Source organism: Lycium ferocissimum, chromosome 4, assembly GCF_029784015.1.
Source record: "Lycium ferocissimum isolate CSIRO_LF1 chromosome 4, AGI_CSIRO_Lferr_CH_V1, whole genome shotgun sequence".
NCBI lineage: Eukaryota > Viridiplantae > Streptophyta > Magnoliopsida > Solanales > Solanaceae > Lycium > Lycium ferocissimum.
In genome coordinates this window covers 40,766,943-40,787,113 of record NC_081345.1, presented here as the reverse complement: position 1 = coordinate 40,787,113, position 20,171 = coordinate 40,766,943, and the positions used below count along the sequence as shown (strand labels likewise).

The 20,171-nt window shown below is 34.2% G+C and overlaps 3 protein-coding genes across 3 annotated transcripts; 2 read left to right on the top strand and 1 right to left on the bottom strand.

Moving 5' to 3' along the window:
* Positions 1–7,152: 7,152 nt before the first annotated feature.
* LOC132052937 (uncharacterized protein At5g39865) lies at positions 7,153–8,372 on the top strand. The gene has a single exon (XM_059444681.1). The coding sequence runs from the start codon at positions 7,427–7,429 to the stop codon at positions 8,156–8,158; it is 732 nt and encodes a 243-aa protein (XP_059300664.1). The 5' UTR covers positions 7,153–7,426; the 3' UTR covers positions 8,159–8,372.
* A 2,855-nt stretch (positions 8,373–11,227) lies between these two features.
* On the top strand, positions 11,228–12,251 carry LOC132052936 (uncharacterized protein At5g39865-like). The gene has a single exon (XM_059444680.1). The coding sequence runs from the start codon at positions 11,382–11,384 to the stop codon at positions 12,069–12,071; it is 690 nt and encodes a 229-aa protein (XP_059300663.1). The 5' UTR covers positions 11,228–11,381; the 3' UTR covers positions 12,072–12,251.
* A 4,665-nt stretch (positions 12,252–16,916) lies between these two features.
* On the bottom strand, positions 16,917–17,606 carry LOC132054060 (uncharacterized). Its single transcript, XM_059446132.1, has 3 exons — positions 17,472–17,606; positions 17,028–17,390; positions 16,917–16,952 (listed from the first exon to the last, which is right to left on the bottom strand). The coding sequence occupies exons 1-3, from the start codon at positions 17,604–17,606 to the stop codon at positions 16,917–16,919; spliced, it is 534 nt and encodes a 177-aa protein (XP_059302115.1).
* Positions 17,607–20,171: the final 2,565 nt, after the last annotated feature.

The window sequence follows — 20,171 nt, the reverse complement described above, 5'->3', positions numbered from 1 at the left end:
ATAATGCAATATCGTTTTTGGTTTAAAAAATAAAAAAATTGAAAACCTCCTCTACCTTCATCCAATTTAAATCAAATGCCTCGCAATGCAGTTATTGCAATTAGAGGATTGATGCAAATTTGGACTAATTTATACTTCTATATAAACCAGTAAATTTTGCCTTCTCAAGATACTTGTTATGAAATTGGTTCATAACATTGCCGATAACCGCATACTATACTCTTTTGTAAATTTAACTTTTGCCTCCTCCGGCATGAGCACTTTTTGTTTTTTTGATGATAATGCAATAAGCTGTTTTTTGGTTTAAAAAAATAAAAAAATTGAAAACCTCCTCTACCTTCATCCAATTTAAATCAAATGCCTCAGTCAGTTATTGCAATTAGAGGATTGACGCAATGGACTAATTTATACTTCTATATAAACCAGAAATTTTGCCTTCTCCGGCATACTTGTTATGAAATTGGTTCGGAAAGTTGCTGTAGAAGAGATATCGTACGCTTTTGTAAATTGACCTTTTGCCTCCGTACACAGCTTGCCTTAATTCAAGTTTAAATCGATAAGCATTGCTCGATTTAAATTGAATTTATTATTATTACAATTTCAAGTAAATAAGCATTGTATACTAATTTAATTAAGGTATAAAGTAATTAAAATCGGAACAAAGCAACAAATCCAATCAATTCTATTTTTGTTGATTAATTTTATCATGCGCAATTTTCAATCGAAATGATGTCATCGTTTCTTAATAATCGTGTCGTGGAAGATGATTTTTTCAAATATTAACAATCTAAACTCAATAAAATCGTTAAATTGAGTTGAATTAAGATTTGTACGTTTTACGGATGTTGTAGCGAAAAATCAATTGAGAAATCGGCTTGGAACAACGATTTGAATAATGTGAAAAATTGGGAACGAAGTTGGCACGGGTTAACGATATGAAAGAAGCAAGGATTTGAGAATAACGATATTTGTTTTTATATGTAACGGTCGGGGGTAATAATGTCTTTTTACTATGTTGCTTTTGCTCGGAAGGGCAATAATTAAAGACCACCATTTTGAGGGGCAAAATCTAAAGACCAGCCCAAAAGAGGGGCATTCGCGCCAATTGCCCGAGTTAAATGCATTACATTATTTTTTGATAAATTTACGGCTCATAACTACCTCGAAGACTTATTTTATTAGTAATAGCTATTTTTTTTTAATTATATTTGGTAGCTTAATTATTTATCAAATTACCATCTATAACTTGTTTTTGTAACTGCGGTGCATTTCCCTAAAAATAAGGTACCTCTCTCCCACTTACCCACAATCTTTTTTTTTTTCCCAAATATTTTTCTCTCACCTATCAAATCTATTTTCTCCCTCACCCCTCTTTCTCTCTATGTTCCATCACCTATCCTAGATCTCATTTTCTCTTACAAATCAGAAGAATCTTACAGAAGTAGCAGCAGCCATGGTCGATGACGGAGTGAAGCTTTATTAAAAAGAGCCATGGTCGACGACGGAGTGAAAAAAAGAGCTTTAACAACGGTGAAGGACGACGGAGTGAAGCTTTATTAACTAGTCCAATTGAAAGTCTTTATCTCCGAATAACGTCCTTTTTGTAGCAATCTGAGACGACTCACTTCTTTCCCATGAGAACACCATTGATGAGAGTTGTGGAACTGCCCACCAAGTGTTTGATAAAATGTTTCAGTATATTTATGTGTATTAACAAACAATATATTTAATTTTCAGTATATTATTTCGCTGTATTTCAATGTATTTATCTTTTTTTGGTGTAAATATAGCGAATGTTCCAAATATAGAGCCTATTTTTACTACACTTTGTTTTTACGACTTTTGTATTTCGCTATATTTCAATGCATTTCTGCATTTTGTATTTCTAATTTATGAAACAGTTTCTGATATATTTCATTGTATATACGCATACTACAACTTTATATTTCTTAAACAATTAATCATATTTCATTATATTTCAGTGAATATTTTTCTGTATTTGGAAGTTTTTAGATCTTTAGTGGTTTTTGAATTCAAAAAGTTTTGATTGTGATAAAAGTTGAGAGAGATTCGTAAACTTTTATGGAAGAACAACCGTTATGCGTGATTTGTGGGAAGTTTTAAATTGAATCCCGTATTTAAAAAATAAAATAAAAAATTGTTTCATAAATAGGGCCTGATTTTACTCTTCAGTGATTTGTGTGAAATATGGTTGATTTAATTTGACCTACAATTTAAAAAGGAAAAGAATATTATGTTCCAAAAATATCGCCTATTTTTTCTCTCAGAATTTTTTTTAAAAATATGTTCCAAAAATAGAGCCTAAATTTACTGAAATACAAACAAAAGCAGCTACGAATTGTAAATCTTCAACTTGTAGCTATAACTAGTTAGAAGCTATTAAAAGGTAGTTATTTGTGTAAGTTTTACTTATTTTTTGCAACCCCTCTGACGTCGTATGAAAATAAATTCCAAATTTTAAAAGAAGATTTTTTTTTTCTTCATTTACCTTATTTCCCAAATAATTTGGCACGAAAATAGATCTTCCTCAAATATGGTTAAATAATAATAATAATAATAATAATACTCATGGTCTTGTTATTGTAGCAGAGAAGAGAAAAATAATAATAATAATAATAATAATAATAATAATAATAATAATAATAATAATAATAATAATAATACTCATGGTCTTGTTATTGTAGCAGAGAAGAGAACCACTTTCTTCCAGTTACTTACCGTCAAGTTGAATCAAAAATAGATTGTTGTTGAAGTTCATTTATGAGTATTCTTGTTGCAAAAATTATCCAAATGGAAAGTTTCTAAATTATGTGATGAAATATTGCCTTTAAGAAAAAGGAGCTTGGAAAAAGGGGGAACTGATAACAAGTCAGAAGTAAAAAATAGATAAAACAAAATGTAAGGTGAAGGCGAAGTCCTTACTTTTACGAAGTCCTTACTTTTAATTTTCTTTCGGGACACTTAACGTCTTAACCTATGAATCAATACCCTCTTACTTTCTAGGCAGCACAAATTTCTTAAAACTTCGGCTAAATTTTGCGATCTCCTTATAACTACCCTCATGATGTTGAGGGTAAACAAATAGTACCAAGTCCAAGTTGAGCGTTCTACTATTTTAAATTAAATATCAGTATTTTGCTAGTATAAAAGAAATTAACATCTTTGTTGAGCGTATCATTATAGTGAACGATGGCGAATGTATCCTTTAACAGAGGGTGAGAATATATTTCATTATTGTTGACGCAAATTATATATCTAGTTAGCTCACATCTTTTGTTATAAGAGAGTAATAAATACATAGTACTCTGCACGAACTAATTTAAAATTCTAATTCCGTTTTCCGAAAAGAATGTGACAGTATGGCAAAACTTGAGGCATTTTGAGAGGAATTTAAGTTATATATACCTTCACTATAATTTTTTTTTCGCCATTAGGTCATTTTGAGAGGCGAAAGTATAAAACCTTGTATTTATTTTTAAAATTTATTTAATGTGTATAAATTATTAATTTAGAATCCAATAACTAATTTAAATTTTGAATCACTTCTGTTCCTCTTCAGCTGTTGTAATACGTGATCTATTTTCTTTTTAAAAATGTAAATCTCGCATGATTTTAAATAGGTTTACTATAGATATACTTTGAATAATTTGACAGTGTAAATAATCACCGCATATATAATTTAGACTCGTGCGAAAGAAAGAGTATGTGACTAAAGTGAGAATTGGTTTATTCTGGTAACTCTTTAGACTTTTTAATGTGCTTGATGTGGAAGAATTGAAGCACATGCAACTTTTCAGAAACCACTAACTTTTGTTGTGTGAATTACCTAACCTTTATCTTTCAGCAATGTCTTTAAATTGCAGAGAGCACCAGACCTCCTGGATATGATCCAATCTAACTCCCCTCGTGCACTGTAATCATACACTTGCATGGTCCACTTCCCCTCCAAACACCAAAAAGAACAATGAGTTGCAGAATTTTTTTTATCCCGGGGTCTCTTGTTAACTTACGTGCATCTTGATTATTTTAAAGAATAGTTATTATTTAGACGGCGCAACAGTTCTTCTATACCAACTTAGCTGTTTGGTGCTGTTATTGGCATTAAAATCGGTACACCATAGGTTAGCCAAACCCAATCCTCTCATACAAGGGTTGGCGGATTCAATATTATAGCTATTGGTTCATCTGAACTAAGTACTTTCAACGCTAAAGATAAATTTTATATAAAAGTTCACTGAAATTAAAATAAATACTAGTAAATATGAACTCGTAATCATAAAATGTCACAAATAATCTATTTTTTTTTTAAAGATTGAACCTATAGAGCTTAAATCATAAATCTAGCTCTGTTATTACTTTTCACTAACACGGATACGGAATGACTTTATCTACCACAACTTAAATAGGTAAATGGAAACTAAATCATCTAAAGTTTTGTAAGGAGATGCACAATGGTGTTTTCTCCGAATTAGAAAGGAGGATTTGAAAGATATATTTTGAAAATTAATCAAGTATATTCAAAGTTAATTAGATACTCCATCCCCATTTTTTTAATAATTTTTTATAAGACGCATTTTTCTTTTATGGCCCTTTTCAAGATCACATGATTATAAGGGTCTTTTTATATATTATTTATATGTAGTTTATTTATCAAAAAAAAAAAAAGTCTTGTTTTATAATTCGGATCCAGCCAAACACTTTAAAGCTAATGATTTTGGATTAATATAAATATTGAGTACATATAAGTTTAAACGTTTTGTTATAATATCCCCAAAGTCGAAGGTGGATAAGAATCTTTGGAGGGGTGATCTCTCACACCAAAAGTTGGACAAAAATATATCCATTGATCCAACTTATGATCTGTTTTCTCTGTGGTGATTAACACATCCGACTTTAGATTAGTACCAATTATCAATTTATCTCCCAAGCAAACTTGTTGAGACTGAAACTTCAGCGCAAAGATGGGATATATTTTCAGTTTTAGGTGGTTGGATTAAATCAAGAAATGTAAAAAATAAAAATAAAAATACATATGTGTTCTTTGTATGCCTAAACTGCCGCTTTTAGAAAAATAATTTTGCAAAAAAACCCCAAGCTAAGGGGTCGCGAAAAGAATAAGGATGGAGCTACAATTTTTATTATGGGTTCAATGGAATTCGATAATTTTGATCAAAACTCTATATTTATTATGTTAAGAAATACACTTAATATATGAATTTTTTTTAATTCAAAACTCAATACATATGAACCAACCTCTTGAAATTCTGAATATGCTTTTGCCCAATAAGCTGCACTTTTTAGAATTCATTTTCCTTAAACTCAAAATATTGAACCCGTCTCTGAAAAAGAATATTCCTAACAACCTCGCAAACATCCTCAAATCTAAAATTTTATTCTCTCGACAATCCACCTGCTCGCTTATCCTATTCATCGGACTCATAATCCGCATTGATTCCTTTTATGAAAAGGTTAGATTCTATTAATATAACTCTTGAGTTTGAAGATGTTACTATTATACGTACCAAACTTCTTTTTCATTTAAATCATTATTGATGATCCAGTAGATATCCAACATTTAATATGTTCAATAATTATTATATTATAGTAATAATAAGCAATAATGTCAACGTTATAAGGACCTGGTTTTGGAGGCCAACGTTTTAGCTTGTCGTAGTAATATTGTTCTAGATTTCTTCCGTTCTTAAGTGTATAAATTGTAATATGATTTTGAACAATTTCTATAACCTGAGTTAGCTTTACTGGTTACACAAAGGTTTAACTTGAGGTATACTTTCTTAACGGGTCAATTTGGGTTGTACCCAAGCTGATCCATCTCTTAAACATGGCAATTTGGGTTACTAAATAGGTCAATCGATCAACCCGTGATCTCCTGATTTTTATCCATCTATTGTAAAAGGTTAACTAGAATTGTAGATTAAAATGATAGAATTTGCAACTTTATAGGCGTTTTTAATTTTGTGAAATAGATACTGGCTAGTGGCTACAAGGCAAATTATACTAGCAAGTTCTAAAATCTCCATAGTCTATGATTTTGTTGACTTTACATTCAGAACGATATGGTTTGATAAATTATTGCATTGAAATTTCTTATAAGGTTAATGATTGGAATATGTTGGACTACAGGTGCACTTTCTTAGCACATTGTGGTATAATCACAAGGATTAAATGGGCTTGTTAAAAGTAAAATCTTTCACATATCTCCATTGTTGTGATAACATACTAAGTTACTAACATTACGTTAATTGCACGTACCAACCCTAATGTTTGCGGAGGACGCATCCCTCCCCCCTCCCCCCATATTACATAGGGGTAGGGGAAGGGGAAATGAGGTAGGAGATTATAACGTGGGGATTCAAACTCTCACCAATAAGGTAAAAATTTAGATAGCCAACCAACTGAGCTAATAGATCCCTACCGCATTTCTCCACTCATGAATGACTAATCACAAATTTTCACATGCCTTGAGCTATTTTGCCCTCAGCAAGTTAAAATCTAATTATAGAAGAAATCATTTCAACACCAATTTATATTACTAATGGAAATAGAATAATTATGCATTCCATTTGTTTTTTTGGCACAAAAATGCCCTTACATTAGTCAAGTGGAACAGATATGCTCCTGAACTATTGAAAATAGAGTAATTATACTCTCCATTTGGTTTTTGACACAAAAATATCCTAATAGTTAGTCAAGTGGAGCAGATATGCCTCCTCTCCACAAACGAACTTCACAATAAAATTAGCATGAATTAATATTTCTTTTGTTGAATTGAAAATCCAGGCTGCCCCAAAAAACAAAAAAAAAAAAAAAACTTTTAACACAATTAGTGAACTAATAATTTCAATAATTATATAACGCAAATAGTAAACTAAACCAAATATCTAAAAGTAAAATCACTAATTGCAATGTTAAGAAATCAAATTATCATTGTTATTTTTACTACTAACTAATAATGCTATTATGGAGTATTAATTGATTCTAAACTATTCAGTCAAACCAAACACGTGCAAAGTCAGATTTCTTCTCTTTTATTTTCCCTCAAAAATCAAAATCTCCTTTATCTTTTTATTTTTTTTGTTAATTTCATTTCATATAATTTTTCCAATCTCTGTTTGGCACTGTCACCCCCTACCCACCCTGACACCTTCACCGCGTTCTCAATATCTTTCTTCTCTCTATATTCCCTTAACCCTCACGCCAAACCCCTTCACTCCTCTACCATTTTTACTCTATATTTTTCTTCCATATTCGCCGATTCCAACACCACAGTCTCCCAATTTTGCTTTGAACACACAACAAACATCCAGCCAAAACAACACTGATAAAACAAAAACTATCCCAAAGTTCCAATTTATTCTTTCAAGTTCTCGATCTCTTCCAAACCATGTTGGTAACTCGACCCAAATCAAAGATTTGGCTTAACAAAAACAACAACAACTCCCCAAATTTCTCTTGCCCTTCTTTCAAAGACATCCAAACCCTTTTCTCAGACGATTCAAATAATAATAATTCCAACTCACCCATTCCCACTAAAAAACCCAACATATTCCACCGTGTTCGCCGTGTTAACGCTATCCTCCGTGCCTTAACAACCCGACCCGGACCCGAATCAACCCGTAAATCTGAGCCGTTGATTCAAATCCCAGGAGCTGAGAAAAAGATAGTGATCTACTTCACTAGCTTAAGGGTAATTCGTTCTACATTCGATGATTGCAAGGCCGTTCGATCAATTCTTCGTAGCTTTCGTGTTTCAATCGACGAACGAGATGTGTCTATGGATGTTGGGTTTATGGAAGAACTGAAAAACATATTGGGTAAAAAGACGAAATTGTCCTTGCCAAGAGTTTTTATTGGAGGGAAGTACATTGGTGGGGCTGAGGAGATTCGTCAATTACATGAAGCTGGTGAGTTGAAGAAGTATGTTGAAGGGTTAATTCCAGCTGATTTTAGTACGTGTGAAGTGTGTGGGGGACATAGATTTGTACTATGTGATGAATGTAATGGAAGTCACAAGTGTTATAGTGAGAAAGGTGGATTTAGAACTTGTATGGGTTGTAATGAGAATGGTTTAATCAGGTGCCCTTCTTGTTATTTTGCACCACTTACACTACTTTGATTTTGAGTAGATTAGCTGAGATCTAATGACTATATTTTAGGCTAGTCAGAAAAGTATAAGGTGAAAATGCAGGTGGAAAACTCTATACACTTCATTTTCTTCTTCTTTTTTAAGTTTTCATTAGTAGTTTTTTGGATGTTAATCTCTCTTTCTCTTCTTCTTTTTTGAGGGGAGTGGAGCATTGGGTGTGTTTATATTTTAAGCAGGTTTTGGTAAGATGCAAAATGCGGTCATCAAAATGCTTGATTTTTTTTTTCTTTGGGGGTGTTTTCATTTGACATAGTTCTGTAAGGTACTGAGTGAAATGTTACTAAAATGTAGGATGTTAACATGATATTAGGTATGATGTTGCACTTCGGGCAAATCTTATAAATTCGATTCTAACCCTTTTTTTGTACTCTTTTTTTTTTCTTTTTCGAGTTTGTTTAATTACAAATTTGTTGTGCTTGGCAAATTGTTATTGATAAGGATAACACTGGTTCTGTTTAACGTAATGTTTGTGCCTGGTGGCTTAGTGGTATGCATGATCTGTACATCTGTGATGAATTTGAGTTATATTCTAATCTATTTCTGATAGTTGGTTAGCCTAAAGATAATTAACAATCAAATCTTTCACATTGCCTCATTTGGGTTGGCTAGAAATCTGGTTACTCAATATTGACTTTGCTTGTGACCTATTCTATTGAATTTGTTGGCAATTTTGGGGCAGGGCCACCCTTCCTGTATAGCCCTAGACCCCTGCCAAACTAGTAGTATCTATTTGTATTTTGCTTTTACAAAAAAACAATGTTGTTCAGACCAGTTTGTGTAAGACTCAACTATTCTATCAGGTGTTTGTTACCTTTAGCTAATACTTGTACAGAGTAACTCTGCTATCAAAGCTTAGGCAAATGAAAAGAATGCACCTAAAGTTGTTTTCTTCTGTTGGATTTGAATCATGGTCTCCATGATCTATTTGTATTAGTCTTGAGATATTTTGGTAACATTTTATATTGGGTTGTCTAACTAGCTTTGTAGTTTTGAACTTACCTTCAATGCTGAAAAATTGAATGATATTCCTTCCCAACTATTGTACGTTTCCACGGGTGTGGCTAGTGGTCAATGAAGTGAGTTGAGAACCATGAGATCTCAAATTCAATGCTTAGCGGAGGCAAAATAAAGTTAGGTGATTTGTTCTCATTTATCTAAGCCTTGGTGGATATAGTTATTTGGTACTTGGGATGGTGATAGATAGAAGGTACCCCAAACACCATGATTATCAAAGGATAGGAAAGCTTTCTTGTCAGAGAATTATTGTGTCTCAAATGTTACAGTTAAGACTGTATTTGTAGAATTATGCTTAAAGGAGAAACATATTGTTTACAGCGAAAGCATCTTTTTTGAATGAAACTATTGACATATTCATGCAAACTTGGGATAGGTAACTAAATTGCTGGCTGTCTTTCATTGTCGCAAATGAAATTCTTGTAATTGAAGAAGTGTAAGCACTGGCCGGGATCACAATTGACTGAAAGCATTGAGATACTCTACCTAATTATTTTGCCTTCACCTGGAAAAGTGTGAAACAACTGGCAACTGCTAAGCATCACCAGCTTTTTTGTTTAAAAATACTCGCAATAGTTTAAATAGCTGGCAGACAAATTGCAAATCACGAATGAGAAGTTGAAGCTTCAGGTCCAAATTCGTACTGAGGTAAAAAAGATATTAGGTGACCTTTTCATATTTGATCAAGTTTTTGTGGGCAGAATATACATGTGTTGATGGGTAGCAGCTAGCAGTTACATGATGGAGTAGTTGAGGTGCCTGTAAATTTTCTCAATATCATCGTCACCTCTTAGTTGTTTAACCACTTTTTTTCAATAAGTATATGTCACGCACCATTAACTTGAAAAAAAAGGCACACTAACAACGTCTTTGCCGCCTTACTAGCAGCTCACTCTGCTGACCACCTTCTTTAACCCTTTTTTGCCATTAGCCAAACACCTCTAAATCGCAGAAACCTTTCATTCGCTGAACATAGACAAAATGTAAAACATCATTAAGGCCTTCCTGTCACCAGAACTCCACCGGCGACAACAACCATAAACACTCTGGGTGGGATAAAAAAGACAAGCCAAATGTCAGGAATGACTCATGTTGCTTAACGAGCATCATCTACCAAATTGTGGATATTTCATTTGTAAGCGTGCATATGTTTCCTTATCAAATTTCTGCCAAAGATTTCAGTAGCACAAAATTTGTAATTTTGTATCATTCTTTTATAGTTTTAAATCAATTGTCCCCGTCATTGAGGATATGCGTAACAATGGTCGTTCTTTTTAAAAATAATAATGATAATAAAAAGAATTACGAATAAATGGGGTTCGGGAAAGAACACAAACACAGGGAGGTTGGAGAAAAACACAAAATAGAGAAGACCAAAGGGAGATGTATTAATTCCACCTTTGTTGGAACTTCAAAGTGTAATCACTGACATTGAAGATAGGAAGCAACAAGATACGTGTACAACCAAATACAAAAAAAGAGATGAGATGAGCAAGTCGAAATAAAGAGGGAGGAGGAATGTGGTGTATGGCGAGGCAAGTTCTGTTATTTTATTAGAGAAAACGAAAGGAGAGGGGTCTAGGGAGGAGGATTATGCAAGGATAGGAGGTTTTGGCGGTGATCACGAAAGGGACAATATGTTCTTTTAACAATTAATAAAAAATTTAACACATGTCACTTAAACAAGCATTGAGGTAAGTAATTTTAGGGTTAAAATTCATCTTTTTGTGAACTATGTGCGCCTTTCGTCGCCAACTAAATTCAAGGGCTAGCTCCGAGAGCGAGACAGTGTATTGTGTCTACATAGTGATCGTACAAAAACACTCTATTGTGATACAATTAGTTCAAATTCTTTTGCGAATGCTTCGAGATATATTTTTCTTGTTGCAGCTACCGTTTAGAAGTTTGGGCTTCTACAAATTTTTGGCCCATATTCTGATATAATGGCAAAGGACACGGTTAAGTAAATATTTGGTAAGGCAAAGTTTCACTTAGAAAGAAAAGTGTGTCAAAGGAATATTTACAAGTTAAGAGAGGCAAAATATGTAATAAGCCTAAAATGAAAAATTAGAAGGGAAGCGTTTGATGGATGATGACCGGGTCGAACAGTATTATTTTTTAAAAGCATTTCTAGGAAGTCCTTTCGGTGATCAAATCATTGTTTCAATTTTCTGAAATCATGTTGCTAACTCGAACCAAATCAATTCACAATAACAATTCCCCCAATTTCTCTTGCTCTTCCTTCAAAGATATTCATACCCTTTTCTCCGACGATCCAAATTACAACTCCTCACCCATTTCCACCACCAAAAAACCCAATATATTCCACCGTGTCCGTCGTGTTAACGCTGTCCTCCGTGCCTTCTCAACCCGACCCGCACCCAAACCCGAATTGATCCAAATCCCAGGAGCTGAGAAAAAGATAGTGATTTACTTCACAAGCCTGAGAGTAATCCGTTCTACATTCGACGATTGCAAAGCCGTTCGATCAATTCTGTCTAGTTTCCGCGTTTCGATCGACGAACGAGATATATCCATGGACGCTGGGATCATGGAAGAGCTAAAAGCAATATTGGGTGAAAAGACGAAATTGTCCTTGCCGAGAGTTTTTATAGGAGGCAAGTACATTGGTGGGGCTGAGGAGATTATTCAGTTACATGAAGCTGGTGAGCTGAAGAAGTGCGTTGAAGGGTTAACTCCGGCGGATTTAAGCACGTGTGAAGTGTGTGGCGGAAATAGATTTATTCTGTGCGACGAGTGCAGTGGAAGTCACAAGTTTTATAGCGAGAAAAATGGATCTAGGACTTGCCCGGTTTGTAATGAGAATGGTTTGATCAGGTGCCCTTCTTGTTACTATGCAACATGCTGAATGTAGTAGCACTTATAAGTATAATTAGGCTAGTCAGATAGTATTAGCTGAAAATTTTAGTATTTCATTTTCTTTGTCAATTTTCCATTGGCAGTTTCTAATATTAATCTGATTGGTGCATTGGGGTGTGTTTATAAGCTAAGAAGGCAGTTTGGTTAAGTTGCAAAATGTTCACATCAATATGCTCTCTTTAGTTGATTTTCTTTTTGACATAGTTCGGTAAAGTACTGAGTGAAATGTTTTGTTACTACTATGTAGGTTAATACATGCTGATTAGCTTTGAATTGTGTTGTTGAACTTGGGGAAATCTTATACTAATTGATTCCACTTTTTTTGTTTTGGTTGTACTTATCTTTTATATATGATATCTCTGTTTAATAATTGTTAGTGCCTGAGCTTAGTCGTATACATGATCTTAATTCTCAGAGATCCCTAATTGGTACAATGTGATGAAGTTAAGTCTTATGAAATCTCTTTTAGAAAGTTGGTTAGCATAAAGCATTAAAGATGTTCATAAGAATCTTGCTCATTGACTCATTTAGATTGGCTTGAATTTTGGTTCTTGATATAGATTTTGCTTGTGGCCTATCTATGATTGTGTTAGCAGAAATGTTCGGTCTGGGAAGCGCCAACCTCCTTTTATAGTCCAATACCTCTTCTACTGTGGAGAATTCAAAATTTAGAGAGAGAGAGAGAGTTCAACCCCGGAACACTTGGTTTTGCTGAACCCTCGAACCAATTGTTGGATTTTTCCTTTTGCACTATCTATTTGGGAGCTGACTGGCTACAAGGATCATATAGTTTGAGAGCTGGATCGAGTTTTAAAGCGTGGTTTTGGCGGAATGTGCCCTACCCCATGAAGGAGAGGAACCTTAAATTTAAGGAACTTAGGTCAACTTACGCTCTCTCTTTCAGCCGGTTTAGTATAGTAGTAGTTTTAAATCAATGCAAGCCAATGGAAACCCTTCCTTGGGGACAATCACCCCCAATCGATGTGACTGAGACATGAATGTAAAGCAAGTGTTTGTGAAGTTGGCCCGACATATTTTGGTAACATTTTGATATTGGACAGCGTATCAAGCCTGGACTTACCTTCATTGGTTAATCTTAAGGTTGGATGAGCTTCCTCCCAAACTATACCTTTAGTTAGAGGCTTAGAGCTAGAGCCAAGGAAAGCTTTCTAGTCTGAGAGTTGTGGTCTCTCCCTTGTTGCTGTAACAACTATATTTGTAGAATTATGCTTCAGGGAGAAACACATTGTTCATAGTGAAGCATCTTTTGAAAGAATATTCTGACAGGTCAAGTTCAAACTCAGGGAAGTTAACTAAACTGCTGGCTGTCTTTCATTGTCACAAATGAAAATCTTATGATGGAAGAGTAAGCGTTAGCCAAGATCAATATTGACCTAAAACATTGAGTCTACCTAATCATTTGGACAAGAGTAAAATAATACTAACTGCTTATTATCACCTACTTTTTCATTTAAATTCTTGCAATAGTTTAAATAGCTGGCAGGCAAAGAAGTAGACTTTTGGACAATATTATATATTTGGTTGAAATTGAAAGAAGATTTTTTAAACTCAAGTAGAAAAAAAGAAGTTTTTGAAGGTTTAATGAATTAGAAGTTAAGTGTTTGGTAGAAGGGGATGGGGTTCAAGTTAAGATAGTATTAAAAGTTTTTTCTAGGAAGATGGATATTGAAAGAGAGAGTTAATACACCTGACACCTATTTCTTTAAGGATCCAAGTGCAAATCTGGGTGGGTTAATTCAATTTATCTTTGATGCCCCATTAGCTGCCATAAGCTATATTGGTAAATAGCAGACATTCTATAGGTTTTTCTGTATTCTTTGCTCATTATTTGGATATTGAGGTAAAGTAAAAATTTACAGGTATTTGGTATCGCACCAAACAATTTGACTTTACAGTTGAAAATTATAGTGTAAAGTGTGTGTATGGAAGATATATATGTTTTACATTTGTCGATTTGATATAAACACTAGGTGTGGTCAGTATATATCAAATGCAATGAGGCTTGTGGGTTTTGGGTTCAAGAAAGAGCTGTCTACATTAATTATACTCCCTCCGCCCCATATTACTTATCTTTTCCTTTTGTACGCCCCCTTAAGAAATCATAAATAAAAGATATATTTTACTACCTTACCCCTATCTCTCTCCAATAAATATATTTTAATCAATATTGACTATTTTCAAGAACATTTAATACTAAGGGTAAGATGGGAAATATTTAATTAATTTTATCTTGGTTTTGTAAATGAACAAATAATTTGGTACATATATTTTTCTATTGCTATTTTCTTAATATCTGTTACCGAACAATTTCCTCTTCATTTGGATTACTACTACTTATCTTTATTGATGACTGGAAGCAAAAACTTTTAGCCGCATTAACCGTCCTTTATCTTAATGATCTTTGATGTTGTAGCGGCTTAACCGTAGCGTTGCGCCGTAGTTCGGTGTGGCATTAAAAGTGTAGGCAGCATGGGGTATTTTTGAAAATGGTGCTGTAATAAATTAGACGAATTAAATTTATATGGTACTTTAATTGCTTATAACAAATCAAATGTGAAGATTCTTTACACCAACGATTGTATCCATAATTTAGCTTTCTGTTATAATATGATACGTAACCATTAAAAGCTAAAAATTGTATAAATTCTGCAAAGTAGTAACAGTGATTTGTCAAATTTTGTCAAAATACGCATACTCTACTACTACAATTTATACAACATGTTGGTCAGATGCGGAGCTTCCATGTTAATTTATATACACGTGGATCAAATTAGTGGCAATAGAAAATTTAGTTTTATAAAGAAATTATTACTTATAAATGTTAAAATTTGATTAAATTCGGATATTTGAACTTTTAGAAGTTGTGAAATTCACGTACACGAATATTGTTAAAGAAATGACATCAAATATTTAGAACGCTAAAAGTGAAAAGGTCGTGATATTAATTGGAACAGATTAATTACGAGACTCGTTTTGGTGGTCACGTTTATAAGATTAGGCAATATGTTTGTTTATCTATATGCCATTTGACAAGATAGCAAGTAGCATGTGGTGTCTTTTTCTTTTCACTTCTTTTTGAAAAGAAACAAACTTTGGTTGCCTTTAGTGCTACATACATTTTTCATGCGCTTCCTCCCAATGTTGAGGACGCGTGTCCAAAATGTGCATGGTCCAGTTTTTAGTTGCACGGCTTAAAGGCTTAATATCATTCAAGTTCTAGACAACTTTTAGATATAAACTTACTACAAGCGATCAGATATACACTTAAACTTTCAAAGTGTATTTTTTAAACACATTTCTCCATCTAGCAACTCGCGTGTCGTGACTTTTATCCTAAGCGCGTGAAGGTTTTTAAAATTGTTGAGTCAGAATACAAGGCAATAAAAAAAACCTCTTTATATAATTTATACCCATTAAAAAAAAAGCCCCAGTTCCATTCTTCTTCCTGCTAACGACACCATTAAAGCCAGAAGATTCAGAGGTCATCCCATGTGCTTTCTTCAACCTCTCTCTCACATTAGTGTAAAAAACTCTAATTTACCTCTCTTTCTTGATATCCAAATAAGTTGACGATGAGACTAGGTAATAGGATGTTTTCTATAATTGTGGAAAAAAGTAGTATCACAAGCTTCTTGGTCTCCAAATAACCCTGGTCGAATATTTTAAGATGCGAATATGGACAAGAGACCGTTTTATGGATCTTTGTTTTCCTTAATTTAATTTCGCATTTTCTTTTTGCTCCTCGATTCTGGACACTAATCTTCTATGGCTTTGTGACTAGTCGGGTGCAAGTATTTTACGTGGTATGACGAGCAAATGGGTCAAGCTAGAAGGGTTAAGGCGGGGCTTTACTAAATCGAGGAAAAGAATATGAAGTGAAAGAGCGCAAAAAAAAAAAAAAAATCTAAAGAAGTGTCTCTCCGTCTTATTATGGTGGTTGATCATGTAATTCTACAAGCTTGAATTTAGTTTACGTTGTAACTCCTATTATTAGGACTATGTAATCTAATGTTACAAGGCCATTTTGATGCAATTCCGCAATTTGATGGAAATTATGCATTTTGTATGCAATCTCAATTTAGTACATCCATGTTGTAAATCAATGTATCACCAAACATACATGAAAGAATCGTAATTACTGCTCAAGTTGTTTACGATAGACCTTCGACTAAAAAAAAGTGAATAACAACCAACGACATGATCATCAAAATCATTGATACTAAACTTGAAGGCCTAAATTGTAAACTATGCAACTTGGACAAGTATAATATAGTGCATCCAACTTCTCACCAAATTTGGTTATAGATCAAACATTTGCGAAGTTGAAAGGACCGCCAACACCACTTTGTCAACAAAATTTTAATAAAAGTAGAAAATTGAAATAGATACTATCAAGAAACTTTCGGCTATCCTTGTGCTATAATTACTACAATTAAAGCTCAAAATATGAGCCGCAAAAGAGTTGCTTCCAGACGACAAAACAACTAGTGTTGAAGAAATTAATATAACAAACAAGTTGTGCTAAAGCACTTGATTTACAAAAGTCCTCCTCCTACATTGATTCTTAACTACGGCAAAACTCATCTTCACCGGGTCACTCTATATCATTTGACGAAGCAACATTTTTCAATTTTTTTTCTCGGCACTTGCAACAATGTTTCGTGACGTCGAATTTGGGAAGGGGGTTATAGCTTTGCCTTTCCGTTTGAGAATACGAGGTCGAAAGCCAAGATCAATATTGGTATCACCGCATTTTTCAAGTCCGGTGTTAGAACCTTTCACTGGCATCTCTTGTTGCAATGTTTAAGTAAATTCAAATTAGAATCAACATCTCAAAATAGTGTATATCCTGCAAAGCATTTAAGAAAAACAAATTTACATACGTTGAATATCGATGTTCCAAGACGTATGTCGGTGTAAATACCATATCCCCGCACCCTTGGTCTTGTAAAGCAATCATATCGTGATGAAGTCGCGGCACTAGTTGGGCACTAGAATTAGCACCAACACCACTTCTTCCTCTACCTCCCTCAACTCCAAGTCCTGAATCACTAGTAGGAATCCCACCACCTCTCCCTCTCCCTCTCCCCCTCCCTCTCCCTTTCCCTCTCCCTCCAAATGCACCTGATTTGGATTGACTTTTTTGAACTCTAGATGTATCTTCACAAATAGAAGATGGATTACTGGCCATAGGAACAATAGGAGTAGTTGCACTTGCTTTTGTACCATTATGTTGTGCAGAACTAGTGGAAGATTGTCCCATATCTCTTGAAACACCACTCTGATTCTTTACATACATCAAAAAGAAAAATATTAGAGTATAAATAAATAATGTTAATTCAAATAAAAATAGGCAGCTGAATAATACCCTTGTTTTGCACCCTTTCTTATTATGATGTTGTTTGCAAGTCGAGCATGTCATCTTCACTCCAATCTTGGTAGCTTTACCATATTTCTTTCGCCTTTTCTCTTCTTCTATCCCTCTTTCGTTTGCCTCCGGCATTGGTGTGGATCAATTATTGGATTATTTGTCTCGTGCCACATTTTCATATTGGGCATTGGTTGAAGGCAACACTTATAAGCTTCCAAGGTGTCTTTTCTATACCAATGTTCCACATAGTCCTCTGCTTCTTCTCCACTATGATAGAATGCACAAATAGCACGTGGACATGAAATTCCCTTTAACATCCAAAGTCTACAAGTGCATGACCTATTTGGCAAGTTAACAATATGCCTACACTCACCATCACAAATTTCATATCCAACATCACCATTAAAAAGGACTTCACATCTCCTAGATAAGTCCTTATTTCCTCCAAAGACTACTCAGCCATTTGGTGCTATGTCTGAAATCCAAGTATCAGGAAACTTCCTCATATCAACATTTCTACTCATTATCTTGTGCCTAATCTCTTCAAGCATACTTATAATAGATTTATGTCTTGGACCTACAATCCAAGAATTAAATGTCTCACACATATTATTTTCTTCTACATCACATTTAGATTCATGCGAAATAAGCTTTACACCAGTGCACCTTATCAAGGGAGAGTAAGTCCTCACATATTCCCTCTCCCAATTTTCCTAGTGCTGCAAGTTCATCTTTAAGCTTTACAGGAAAGCTAGCCTTAGCACACCTCCAAAATTATTTTCTTTCCTCCTCTCCAATCCCCGGGTGGACTATATATGTCGTACACATTCTTTGTTCACAATGGGTAACAACTCTTTAATAGTTGGGATAAGCCTTTGTTACGTAAACAAAGACAAACAACCGTTTGTTGGGCCAAAGTAACAATTAAAGTCCGGCCATAAACTCCATATATATCTTCAAATATCAATTCTTTTTCATACTTAATGAAACTTAATAAAGAACTTCACTTGACATTACAACAAGAATGATAATAATTCGTAAAATACTTTTAAATGATTCAACAAATGGAATTAATAAGGCCATGGACAACAAACAAGATTGAGACATAAAGAAATGCAAAGTCTCTTTTAGTGGGCAAAGTCAATGGAAGAGCAAACACAAATTTCAAAACAACTGGAAAACTGAAACTATCAAAATATGAAAAACAGAAAAGCTTAAAACTATAAAAGAAACTGAAAAAACTAAAAAATGAGAAAAAATACTGACCTTTTGCCTATCAGACATCACAGTCAAGCCATCTCCTTAGCCCAATTCTAGATCTGAGATTAGGTAGTTGATGAACCAACTCCATGAATGCTTTGTTTCCTTGTCCACGTTTCAAGCAATAGGAAACATTTGTTGGTTTCCATTTTTGCCAATTTTACTAAAAGTTCTCCCTTACAAAACCCTTTTAAGAAACACCCATCAAATCCAATGATCCTTCTACATCCATGTAACCACCCTTTCTTCATTGCATCAAAACAAACATAGAAGTACATGAATAAATTATTACCTGTGCATAGTTTCATTATCCGTCCGATCCACAAGAAGAGCCAGGATTTGTTTGCTTAATCATGTCTGCATAGTCAGCCAGCCTTGAGAACTCAAGTTTCCAATCACCCAGAAAGTCTCTAATTACACTCATCTTCACCCTATAACATAAAGATCTTCCCACATAAATTCCCCACTTTTTCTTTACGTGTTCTTGAATCTTGTAAACTCTAATGTCGTCGAGAAATGATTTTCTCCTTTAATTTTCTAGCAATAAATTTTGTTGTGCAAAGCTTGTTCTTTGTCTTCTCTAAGTTTGGATAATACGTCCTCACCATAAAATTTTTGGTTTCCTTGTCCTCAGATGCATACAACTCTCACTTACAGTTTTCATTTGTACACCTAGCCCTGACTTTTTGCTTTTCATTTGGTTTTAACTTTAATTGTGCCTTGTTTTGAATAGCATAATCTGCCACAGCTTTCCGAATTCAATAGCACCGCCAAAGATCATACCAAGCTCAAAAATAGCAACTTTACAATTAGAATCATATCTAACCTTCTTGCTTCGCCTTCTAACTGGTAGATCAACCCCTTTTCAAATTTTGAGAATCTAGCTCATCCCTACTATCATCACTGCCAACATTAGAGCCATATATATTCCTCATCTCCAGCTAATTTTCCTATATACCTATTTTCTTTTCTTTGTTGAAAGTCTTCAAAACCCCTATCTATACCAACCTCCCCAAGTTCAATCTCTTGTGCCACTGGCTTTCTCTTTTTTTTTTTGGTTCTTCTCTCTTTTCTTGCCTTTGCTTTTCTCTAAAGCCCCTTAACTCTTCATCAACATCACTGTCATCTTCACCAGGTATGTCCTCTAAATCTTCACAGTCACTATCATTTAGATCAGTCTCTACAGCATCAACACCAGATGGATTTGCATCTAGGTCTGCCTCTAAAGCTCCAGCAGCATCGACTCTTTGAGTAGTATTTCTATCAACAGTAAAGTTAGGTGGAACCATAGACCCCAATTCGTTAGAGATATCTCTACCTTGTGGACCAGATACAAAACCCGTAGGGACCACATTTTCCACTACAAAAGCATCATCAACCACATGTTTGATGAAAATATCTAAAAAGTCCTCGTCAAGTTCAAGACAAATGAGTCAT

What these genes read in the sequence shown, in the direction of transcription:
- LOC132052937 (XM_059444681.1), top strand. Translation starts at nt 7,427, where the DNA reads ATGTTGGTAACTCGACCCAAATCAAAGATTTGGCTTAACAAAAACAAC.
- LOC132052936 (XM_059444680.1), top strand. Translation starts at nt 11,382, where the DNA reads ATGTTGCTAACTCGAACCAAATCAATTCACAATAACAATTCCCCCAAT.
- LOC132054060 (XM_059446132.1), bottom strand. Translation starts at nt 17,606, where the DNA reads ATGCCGGAGGCAAACGAAAGAGGGATAGAAGAAGAGAAAAGGCGAAAG. An exon ending in AGAAAGGGTGCAAAACAAGG is followed by an intron (nt 17,391 to 17,471) that starts GTATTATTCAGC and finishes ATGTATGTAAAG; the next exon opens with AATCAGAGTGGTGTTTCAAG. An exon ending in ACCAAGGGTGCGGGGATATG is followed by an intron (nt 16,953 to 17,027) that starts GTATTTACACCG and finishes AATGCTTTGCAG; the next exon opens with GATATACACTATTTTGAGAT.